The sequence below is a fragment of the Scyliorhinus torazame genome, chromosome 7 (genome assembly GCF_047496885.1).
Source record: "Scyliorhinus torazame isolate Kashiwa2021f chromosome 7, sScyTor2.1, whole genome shotgun sequence".
Lineage (NCBI taxonomy): Eukaryota > Metazoa > Chordata > Chondrichthyes > Carcharhiniformes > Scyliorhinidae > Scyliorhinus > Scyliorhinus torazame.
Genome location: NC_092713.1, coordinates 110,013,810 through 110,025,971, shown reverse-complemented (window position 1 = coordinate 110,025,971; position 12,162 = coordinate 110,013,810). Strand labels below are relative to the sequence as shown.

At 50.7% G+C, this 12,162-nt stretch overlaps 1 protein-coding gene across 2 annotated transcripts in view; it reads left to right on the top strand.

Moving 5' to 3' along the window:
- The window catches only part of hmcn1 (hemicentin 1), an 838,180-nt gene that overhangs the window by 727,005 nt on the left and 99,013 nt on the right, over positions 1-12,162 (top strand). For both annotated transcript variants that reach the window (XM_072511251.1, XM_072511250.1), the window contains exons 77-78: positions 1,223-1,387; positions 2,094-2,201. In XM_072511251.1, coding sequence (XP_072367352.1) covers positions 1,223-1,387; positions 2,094-2,201 — 273 coding nt within the window. The remainder of the gene's footprint in view (positions 1-1,222; positions 1,388-2,093; positions 2,202-12,162) is intronic.

Below are 12,162 nucleotides of genomic sequence, written 5' to 3'. Positions count from 1 at the left end.
TGTTTTTGTGTGCGTACATGTTTGTGTGTGTGTGTTTCTATTTGCAAATATGAAATATAATCATTTGGGTGAGTATTGCAATGTTAATGTCTGAAGGAAAGTGGAAAAGTTACTGAAGGGAGAGTTATACTTGGAGGTTTCATTCAGTAATATTGCACATTCTTATTAATCAGATCAATACAATAATAAGATTCAGGATATCAATGGGCAGGTGATGCAGGTGGACAGAAAAATGGCAGATGAAATTCGGTCTGGAGAAATGCGAGATGATGGGCCATGACCTTCTGGCTCCCCAGTGCTGCGTTTTGGGGAACCCCGAAGATGTGCTGGAGAATCCTTCTTGGAAGTTCCCATGGAAAGATTTATTTGTCAATTGTCCAAAGGGCTAACTTCCTCTGGACAATTGCGCTCAGCTGGGTGCCATCCATTCATTGCTAACTTCAGATGGTTTTGCATTTTTAGTCACTCTGCATGAGTTCGAAGGAGAAAAAGCACTACTAACTTAGTAACTACTTTAAAGACCAAGACCATGCCCCGTATGGGACCCCCCCCCACCCCAAACACCCAGAGGACCTCCCACACTACCTCCAACTGAACCTCCCCCCCCTCCCCCCTTCCAGAGGGCACCAACCCCATGACTCGAACAGCACCCCATCCCCCATGTCCAGACCCGACCTGACACATGAACCGTCCCTGTCGACCCAAAAACCCAACCCCCCCCCCCCCCCCCCGCCCCATCACCAATGTCTGAAGGCTCACACCCAGATCCCATTCTCTTACCTTTGAAACTTACTTTCTCCCTTTCAATTATCCTTCTAAACTCACCTGCTTTACGATGGCTAGAGCTTCGCTCCTTTTACACTTCGCTGCTAAAGCCCTGAGCTGATTCACTGTTTCAGTCTCACCCGGCCTGAGTCAAGAAGGCCGGTCGCGACGGGCTTTAGCATTAAAGCAAAAATGAGACGGCACGGAGTGGCAATCCGCCGGTGATTGCCACTCCAAGGGAGTTACGGGTCAATGCATTTGTGCAGAGCAAATGAAGCAAAGGAATACATAATAAATGGCAACATACTGGCTCGTGTGGAGGAGCAGAGTGACCTTGGAATGCATGTTCACAGATCCGTGATGTTGTGCATTTCTATGAATAAATTGACTGCACAGCTGTGCCAGCTGTCCGAGTTCTGCTCTGTTTATTATCCGTTTTAATTTTCTTCCTATTTAGTTCCCCCTTCAATTGCTGATGAAGCTACCGACCTGTTGATAACAAAGTTGTCACCAGCTGTTATTACGTGCACTGCCTCTGGCGTCCCAGAGCCAACAATTCACTGGATCAAGAATGGAGTCAAGCTGCCACCTCGAGGAGAAGGCTACCTTATTCTCTCCACAGGTAATGGGTGTTGAGTAAGCAGCTGGGTAAATGCATTCCTGGAAGGGAAATAATTTCTGGAGATGCACAGCAAAACAAGAAGTATCTAAAGAACAAAATGTCTTCACATTTATCAGAATTGATGAATGGCCAGACCAAAATTATTAACCTATCTTTTTTCTTTTAGATGCTAATCAGCTTGTATTTCTTTTTTCAAATTTCCAGTTCTTCATGTTGCTTGATTCAAAGCATTTCTGTATATTTAAAATGTGAGGCCTCTAATTTAAACTGATATACCTGTATGCTAATATCGAACTAGAGTTTACACATGCTGACCTTTTTACACAGATCCTATCTTATAGTGACTGTACCAATATATCACTGTTGGTCTTGTTTAGCATTGCTAACCAGTAAGTTGAGGACATTGTATGATAGGAATGTGGAGGAAATTTTCACTGCAGTCCCAGTAGTTCATGACTGACACAATTACAAGTAAGAGGTCAAACAGCCTGCTGGAAGATATTCTGCATAATTCAGATATTTGCAGGATATGTATGTGCTTAAATGATCATGTTATTTTGCAAATTGTCTTTCACATCTGTTGGTACTCTGTGCTGTAACAAGGAGATTATTATAGTTTACTTGTCACATGGTAAATTAATAAATACAGAGACTCGTTATAGATGTTGGCTATTCAGCACTTTTCTCCAACTTCTCATTAATTCAGGAACTATTGATATCAGCACTGCCCAGCTCAGTCATACAGGAAGGTACACATGTGTTGCAAAGAATGCTGCTGGCACTGCACACAGGCAAGTCAACCTCCGAGTACAAGGTAGGCACTCTGTTATTAAGAATAATTTGTCATTTGGTGCAAGTGATGAAATCCCTACGGTGCCCAAGGAGGCCATTTGGCCCATCGAGTCTGCACCGGCCCTCTGAAAGAGCAACCTACCCAGGCGCAATCCCCCGCCCTATCCCTGTAACCACACCTAACTTTTGGACACTGTAACGGGAAATTTACCATGGCCAATCCACCTAACCTGCCCATCTTTGGACTGGAAGAAAACCGGAGCACCCGGAGGAAATCCATGCAGACATTGAGAGAAAGTGCAAACACAACACAGACAGTCACCTGCGGTCAGAATCGAACTCGGGTCCCTGGCGCTGTGAGGCAGCAGTCCTAACCACTGCGCCACCGTGCTGTCTCAGAAATAAAGTTTGCTCATTGTGCTCCTGGACAAGAAAGAACAATGGCAAATCATTTAGTTGTTTAAGGAACAGTACAGAATGTGAGTGGTTCAAGGAACAGCAAGTCAGTAACATGTAGCATACAGCTGTTATAACCTGCCTACTTACCATTGGCTGGGGACTAATGACTATCCCACAATCCTGTGGGAGTATGAGCTTCCCCAATGAGGGGGGGGTGGAGAAACCACTAGTAAACTCCTAGTATAAATAAAGCTGGCCAGTTCAGGAACCAGCAGGAAGGAGTATGTAGCAAGGGAAGTTACTGCTACTGTTATGTATATATGTTATAGTAAATAAATGTTATTACTTTGTATCCTTAAAACTCGTGCTGGATTCTTCGTGGCCCTTACAAAACTGGCGACGAAGGTTAAAGTGAATAGCTGTCTACACTGCTGAAGCCACCTCCCTGGATTTTTGTTGGATACAGGCTGGAAGTTGTTTTCTATTATACCATGCCTCTGTACGGACGTTTGGATGTTTTTGATGCTGCGCTGGAAAGCTGGAACCAGTACACACAACGGATGCGTTACTATTTCCGGGCAAACAATATCACAGAAAACGAGCGCCAGGTGGTCATATTGCTCACCGCCTGCGGCCCGCATACGTTTGGGGTGATTAGGAGCCTTACGTACCCAGCTGCGCCGGACACCAAAACGTTTGATGAACTTGTGAATATAGTGGGGCAACATTTTAACCCAACCCCGTCCACGATAGTCCAGCGTTACCGGTTTAATACCGCTGAGAGGACCCCTGGAGAATCCCTTGCCGATTTTCTATCCAGGCTACGCAGGATTGCGGAGTACTGTGACTATGGTGAGACCTTGTCAGAAATGTTACGCGACCGTTTGGTTTGTGGTATTAACAATGCGGCCACCCAGAGAAAGTTGTTAGCGGAGCCAACATTGACTTTTCAACAGGCCATTCAAATAGTATTGTCCCGAGAGAGCGCAGAGCGAGGAGTACAGGAGCTACAGGGAATGGAAGTGCATGCCTTGGGGCGCAACCCCTTCCGTCCGAAAACGTCCCCCCGCACTCCTGCGGTACCTTGGGTGAGGCAACTTCCGGACCGACGCCAGTGGCCGTCGGACATTCCTCCCCGAAGGGAGCCTTCTCCAGAGCCAGTGGATGAGGAGCCATGTCTGTGTCAGACTTGTAGGCGCCGACCCCGTCGCGGACGGCGGTCCTGGGGGCGCCAGAGGCGCCGTCGTTCTGACCGAAACTGGGACCAGCCCAGGGGCCGTAACTGGGACCAGCCCAGAGGCCGTACCTTCCATGTGGATGAACCTGCGGCGACTACTCCTGAGGACGTGGAGACGGAGGACGACTGCCTGCAGCTGCATTGTGTGGCAGCTCCCCGTGTGGCCCCCATTAAGGTGACAGTACGGGTCAATGGCCACCCGCTTGAGATGGAGTTGGATACTGGCGCAGCGGTCTCCGTGATCGCCCAGAGGACATTCGACCGCATCAAGCAGGGTATACAGACCCTTACATTAACCGACTCACAGGCCAGGTTGGCCACCTACACGTGGGAACCACTGGACATTGCAGGAACTACAATGACCCCTGTTGTCTATGGACGCCAGGAGGGGCGTTTCCCACTTATCGTGGTGCGCGGCCATGGGCCCAGCCTGTTGGGTCGGGACTGGTTGTGCCATTTGCGGTTGCAATGACAGCACATCCTCCAAACAGTTTCTGAAGGGTTGACTGAGGTGCTAGGACGATACCCAGATGTATTCCAGCCTGGTTTGGGGAAAATAAAAGGGGCCGTAGCCCGTATCCAAGTTGAACCAGGAGCCACGCCGCGCTATTTCCGGGCGCGCCCAGTGCCTTGCGCCTTGCTCGAGATGGTAGAAGGGGAGCTCACTTGTTTGGAGAGTTTGGGTATTATCAGGCCTGTCCATTTTGCTGACTGGGCAGCACCAATTGTACCTGTAATGAAGCCAGATGCCACAGTTCGCTTGTGTGGCGACTATAAACTTACAGTGAATACGGTTTCCCGACTCGACCGATATCCAATGCCTCGCATAGAGGATCTCTACGCGAAACTTGCAGGTGGACTCTCTTTCACAAAATTAGATATGAGTCACGCCTACCTGCAGTTGGAGCTGGACCCTGCGTCCCGACCATATGTAACGATTAATACACACCGGGGCCTGTATGAATATACACGGTTGCCCTTTGGAGTATCCTCTGCCTGCGCAATTTTTCAACGTGTTATGGAGGGCATTTTGAGAGGTTTACCACGTGTGGCTGTCTACCTAGATGACGTTTTGATTACAGGGACGTAGGAACAGGAACATTTGGAAAATCTGGACGCTGTCCTTAGACGCCTTTCGGAGGCTGGAGTCTGTTTACGTCGCACAAAGTGCGTATTTCAGGCAAAGGAAGTAGTCTACCTAGGTTATCGGGTGGACCGCGAAGGTCTGCACCCCGTCACAGAGAAGCTGCGTGCAATTCAACATGCCCCTGCCCCGACTGACACTTCGCATCTTCGTTCCTTTCTCAGTCTCGTAAACTATTACGGGAAGTTCCTCCCCAATCTGGCAACTATGCTGACCCCTTTGCACCTTCTGCTAAAGAAAAATCACACCTGGGTTTGGGGTCAGCCGCAAGAAACCGCTTTCTGGCGGGTAAAGCAACAATTGTCGTCGTCTGGGTTACTAACCCACTATGATCCTGGAAAGCCTTTGCTTGTCACATGTGATGCATCCCCATATGGTATTGGGGCCGTCCTGTCCCACGAGATGGAGAACGGGGCCGAACGACCGATAGCTTTCGCCTCCCGCACATTGACTGCAGCGGAGAAAAAGTACGTGCAGATCGAGAAGGAGGGCCTGGCAGTGGTTTTTGCGGTGAAACGCTTCCACCAGTACGTGTACGGCCGCCATTTCACTATTGTGACTGATCATAAGCCCCTGCTGGGACTTTTCAGAGAGGTTAAGCCAATACCGCCCATTGCTTCTGCACGGATCCAGCGCTGGGCTTTGTTGCTTGCTGCATATGAGTATTCTCTGGAGCACAAACCAGGTACGCAGATAGCAAATGCCGACGCACTGAGCCGATTGCCTTTATCGACCGGCCCCATGTCGACCCCCGCGACCGGTGAAGTGGTTGCAACCCTAAATTTTATGGACACCTTGCCTGTCACGGCATCACAGATCCGTGAGTGGACCCAGACGGAGCCAGTCCTGTCAAAGGTTCGGCACATAGTCCTGTATGGTGGGCAGCATAGACAGCTCCCAGGCGAGTTGCGGGCATTTTCCTCCAAGCTGTCAGAGTCCAGCGTGGAAGACGGCATCCTCTTGTGGGGCACGCGTGTGATTGTCCCGGAAAAAGGCCAGGAGCTGATACTAACAGACTTACACAATGCGCATCCAGGCGTGACCAAAATGAAAATGTTGGCCCGGAGTTATGTCTGGTGGCCAGGCCTCAACACCGACATTGAGAAGGTGGCCCAAAACGGCTCCATTTGCCAGGAGCATCAGAAGCTTCCGCCGGCCGCGCCCCTACATCACTGGGAATGGCCAGGGCGGCCACGCTTGCATGCAGATTTCGCAGGCCCTTTTCAAGGATCCATGTTCCTTCTACTAATTGACGCCCAGTCCAAATGGCTAGAGGTGCCTAAGATGCAGGGGACAACGTCCTGCGCAACAATTGAAAAGATGCGTTTATCGTTTAGTACGCATGGCCTCCCCGAGGTGCTGGTCACGGATAACGGCACTCCATTCACGAGTGAGGAGTTTGCGAGGTTCACGAAGATGAACGGCATCCGCCATATCCGCACTGCCCCTTACCACCCGGCTTCAAATGGGTTGGCAGAGCGCGCAGTGCAGACATTCAAAAGAGGCCTAAAGAAGCAGTCTTCCGGATCAATGGACACGAGACTGGCTCGCTTTTTGTTTACGTACAGAACCACCCCCCATGCAGTGACTGGGGTAGCTCCCGCAGAACTCCTAATGGGCCGGAGACTTCGCACCCACCTTAGTATGGTTTTCCTGGACATTGGCGCAAAAGTACGCCGCACACAAGAACGGCAGGGACAGGGAATTTCTCGGCATCGGCCGATTCGGCAGTTTGCGCCCGGTGACCCAGTGTTTGTTCGGAATTTTGCTGGTGGTGCCCAATGGGTTCCTGGTGTAATCCTTCGCCAAACGGGCCCTATATCTTACCAAGTGCAAGCCCAGGGTCGTCTCCAGCGAAAACATGTAGACCACGTTCGGTCCAGAAGATCATCCCCTCAAAAGATTCCCCGCCCCCGGAGCTCATTTCAACAGCCGCAGAGACCAGAGACAATGGAAGGTAGTCCTCACAATCTTCCACTGGTGCCTCACTCGAAGCCTGCGCAGGTCGTTACAGAACCTAATGGAGATAGAGACGCTGACATGACGGAGGCAGCAGACTCTGACTCCGAGATGGAGACACAGGATGCATCAGAGGGGGAATCCTCGGGTCCACGGGCCGTGGATGTACAACCGTTGCGCCGTTCATCACGGAAGCGCTGGTCTCCGTCTCGTTACACGCCGCCTGATCCAGCGCCGTGTGCAAATGGTGTCCGGCCTGCGGCCAAACGAGTCCGACGCCCTCCTTTGCCAGGGTCTTCGATGGATTCCTTGGACTTTGGGGGGGGAGGGATGTTATAACCTGCCTACTTACCATTGGCTGGGGACTAATGACTATCCCACAATCCTGTGGGAGTATGAGCTTCCCCAATGAGGGGGGCGGAGAAACCACTAGTAAACTCCTAGTATAAATAAAGCTGGCCAGTTCAGGAACCAGCAGGAAGGAGTATGTAGCAAGGGAAGTTACTACTACTGTTATGTATATATATATATATATGTTATAGTAAATAAATGTTATTACTTTGTATCCTTAAAACTCGTGCTGGATTCTTTGTGGCCCTTACAAAACAGCATTAAGAACAAAAAGATTTTCTCTGCTAATCTGAATATTTTGACGTCATCAGACTCATTAACAGGGAGAATTGCCCATCTCTTCCTCTTGAACGTTCTACCCAAATGCATGATTGCTAGCATGGTGTTGAGACTAGCTGTTCCACTGATGATCGCAATGGTCACCTCTAGACCTCCGCTTATTGGATCAGCTTACCTTGAACATTTTTGGTTGGATCTGGCTTGAAGTATCAGAAATGGTCCCAGGGTGTGTTAACAGAGATCACAGGAAACAGGACATCCAGGAACTTCCAAATGTTTATTAACTATATACAATTATAAGCTGGAAGTGAAGTATGGGCTGGAGCAGGGGGAAATGTTTAGATACATGCAGGCTCGAGATTTTGCCAGAAAGGAGATACAGAACTTCCCGGAGGAGCCGCCCTCCATATTGCTGGAGGAGGTGCTGATGACAGGGGACTGGAGAAGGGGGTAGTGTCGGCGGTTTACGGAGCTATTTTGGAAGAGGAGAAGGCACCACTGGAAGGGATCAAAGCAAAGTGGGAGGAAGAGTTGGGAGAGGATATGGAGGAGGGGTTCTGGTGTGAGGTGCTCCGGAGAGTGAATGCCTCCACCTCGTGCGCAAGGTTGGGGCTGATACAGTTGAAGTTGGTGTACAGAGCACACCTCACGAGGGCGAGGATGAGCCGATTCTTTGAAGGAGTAGAAGATGAGGTGAACGTTGCGGGAGGGGTCCATTAATCACATCCATATGTTTTGGTCCTGTCCAAAGCTAGAGGATTACTGGAATGAGGTTTTTAGGGTAATTTCTAAAGTGGTGCATGTGAAACTGGACCTGGGCCCCCGGGAGGCCATATTCGGGGTGTCGGACCAGCCGGGGTTGGAAACGGGTGCGGAGGCAGATGTTGTAGCCTTCGCCTCGTTGATCGCCCGAAGGCAGATCCTGATGGGTTGGAGAGAAACCTCTCCACCCTGTGCCCTGGCATGGCGGGGGTATTTTTTGGAATTCTTGACTCTTGAGAAGGTTAAATTCGGGAGAAAATGTGAAAAAGGAGAATAAAGAAATATTTTTTCTGGAAAAAGCTATATACAACTAGATGCACAAGGACAAATAAGCACATTGAATTGGGCGAAATTCTCCGACCCCCGGCCGGGTTGGAGAATCACCCGCGGGCCGCGCGAATCGCGCCACGCCGCCCCAATGCCGGGATGCAATTCTTCGCAGAGCGGAGAATCGCGCCATTGGGGGCCGGCATGGTCGGAGCGGCGCCGGTCGCGATATTCGCTGATTCTCGGGCCTGGGCTGGCGCGCCGATTCTCCAGCCTGATTGGCCATAATCAAAAAGCCGAGTCCCGCCGCCGCCGTTCTAACATCTTCTGAGCCGGCGGGACCTCGGCATTGAAGGGTCCGGGGGCAGCCTGTCGGGGGAGGGGGGGTCCGACCCCGGGGGGCCGTAGAGGCCTGGCCCACGATCGTGGCCCACCAATCGGCGGGCCGGCCTCTGTCGGGGGGCCTGCTTTCCTATATGTTCGCCATATTCTTCCTGGAGCAGACCTGAATCAGTAAGCAGCGATTTCTGTTCCTGGTGTATAGCATACAGATGTTCTCTTTTTCTTCTTCCTTATGCTCCCTATTGAGGTCACGCTGGCTGCTTTTTCTTGAAGAATGAGACTTGGTCAGCTTCCATTTGAGGTTTATACAACTGTAGTGGGTCTGCAATCTTCTGATCCAGTAATTTCATTGCTTAAATACATTCAATGATTCCCAGAATGCAGCATTGTACACACACAATGTTTCATTCAGCAATAAATCCGATAGACAAGCAGAAGAGCTAACATGATTCTATTGGGTTTTGCCTTTCTGCTTGCAGCTGTTTGGCCTGTGCACCCTCTGCTTTTACATCAGTGTGAGTTTGCTGTTTACTGGCCATTGACATTTTGCGAACTGCAGCAGTCTAGGAAAAATCTGGAATGGAACTGAAGGACACCTTAGGTTCCATAACTATCTTGTCACTTATTGGATCAGTTTTCTGCACTGCCACTTCTACCAGATTTAGATAAATTACACTTCCTTGCGCCTCTGGTATGTGTCTGATATCAGTAGCTGGTATGTCAGCAGTTTCTGTACTTCCTCTTTGCTTTAACCTCAGAGTTTGAGGAGCCAGTTTTGTGTTTTGCATTTGTTTCACTGGCCATTGTCTGAGCTTCTGTCTGGTTTATCTTCATGAAAATAAGTGTTTGCATCAGGCTGTGTTATGTCATTGATGTATTTACCAGAATATTCAGAGGGATTGGCACCATAGTCACTTTCATTAGTGGTTCTCATCCTCATCCACTCTCTCTTCAAAATGAAGTGTGAGGTCCAGAATCTACTCTGGTTGGTCACTGGCCATTGCCCTGAGGGCCTCAAACAAGTGGGGAGGGATAGCTAGGGATGGTATGGAACACAGTGTGTCCCTATATGCAGATGATCATTTGTTGTACATGAAGGATCCAGGGCCAGCTATGGGAGACATAGGCTGGGATTCTCCGACCTCGCGCCGGGTTGGAGAATCGCCGGGGGGGGGGGGGGCGCGCGGGAATCGTGCCCTGACGACGGCTCACCGATTCTCTGGCGCCGATTTTCGAGTGACCGCGGGATCGCCGCCATGTCGGTCGGAGACCGTTGAAAGCGCCCCCCCCCGGCGGTTCTCCGGGCTTCGACGGGCTAAATGGCCACTGAGTTCGGCCGAGTTCCGCTGGCGTGGGTTACGTATGGTCCCACCCGGCGAGACCTCGGAGTTCTGTCTATGAGGGCCGTCCTGGTGCGGGGGTGGGGGGGATCCACGGTGGCCTGGCCCGCGATCGTGGCCTACCGATCGGCGGGTGAGCTAGTTCCGTGGGGGCCTATGTTCCTCCACACCGGGCCCCTGTAGGCCTCCGCCATATTGCCCGGGGGCCGGTGCGGAGAGAGGAACCCACACAAATATGCAAACCCGTACCGGCCGTGGCGCACCGGCTATCCGGCGCTGGAGGTGCGGAAACCACTCCGGCGCCGTACTAGCCCCCTAGGAAGGGGTGGATAGCTGCCAGTTGAGCCCGTTGACGCCAGAGTGGCTCACATCACTTTTCACACCAGCATCAGAACTTGGCCAGAGGATTGGAGGCTCCCGGCCATAATGTGTATACTGAAGAGCTTTGGCTCATTCACTGTATGCAATTTAGAGAAGAGCGAGTATTTTCTGGTCAGCACATCGGGTAAGGGAGCCGGTTGGAGTTACTGCCTTTCCGCCTGGCTGGGTCTAGCTTTCAGTATCTGGGAGTCCAGATGGCTCGGGATTGGGTGCGGCTCCATAAATTGAATTATACCAGCCTAGTGGTTAAGGTTAAAGCTGACCTGCAACAATGGACAGTCTTCCATTGTCAATCGCGGGCAGGGTTCAATCAATCAAGATGAACATCTTGCCAAGATTCCTGTTCCTATTAATGGGCTGGTTTAGCACAGTGGGCTAAATAGCTGGCTTGTAAAGCAGACCAAGGCCAGCAGCACGGTTCAATTCCCGTACCAGCCTCCCCGAACAAGCGCCAGAATGTGGCGACTAGGGACTTTTCACAGTAACTTCATTGAAGCCGACTTGTGACAATAAGCGATTTTCATTTCATTTTTCATTTCGGTGTCTTCTGGTATTTCTACCCAAATCATTTTTTCGAGTGGAGGGTCCAACAGCTTATATCAGGTTTCATATGGGTGAGAATAAGTTTGATGATTTGCTTCTACAGAGGGACAGCCAGTCGGGGGGGCCTTGCATTGCCAAATTTTATATTTTACTACTGGGCCACGAAGGCAAGAATGTGTTGGAATGGTGTGGGGAGCCGCGGTCTACCTGGGTGCATGTGGAATCTGGGTCGTGTAGAGGGTCCAGTTTGGGGGCACAGGTGGTGGCCTCTCTTCCATTTACATGTCAATGCTGATTGTTGTCACCACTTAAAAAATATTTGTGTTAACTACCTGTTCGAGCTGGCGTGGTTGGATGTTTGGGGTGTGGAAGGGAAGGGGCTGGAGACAGATTTTGGGGGAGGATTTGGTCTTGGTGGAGGGAATGAAGGCCAAATGGGAGGAGGAGCTGGGGCCTATATTGGGAAGAAATGTGGAGTGAGGCCCTTCATAGGATGAACTGCAGGTCATTGTGTGCGAGGTTGAGCCTGACCCTGCTGAAGGTAGTGTTTAGGGTGCACATTACTGAAACCAGAATGAGTTACTTATTTGCAGGGGTTGAGATCAGTGTGAGTGCTGCTCGAGGGGGCCCGCTAATCTCTCAAACGTTCTGGTCCTCTCCCAAGCTTGTGGGGTTTTGGGTCTCCTTTTTTGCATCATGTCGGCGATCCTAAAAATTGAGCTGGAGCCCTGTCCTTCAGCGGCTATAGTTGGGGTCTCTGATGTGCCGGAGCTGGGGGCGGGGGCAGATGCCCTTGCCTTCGCCTCATTGGTAGCTTGGAGGTGAGTCCTGTTGAGTTGGAGATTGATGACGTCACCTAGTGCCTTGGCATAACTCAGGGACTTGATGGAGTTTTTGTACGTCGAGACGGTGAAATACACAGTGAGGGGGTCAATTGAAGGGTACTACTGGAGATGGCAACCGTTTATACCATATTTCA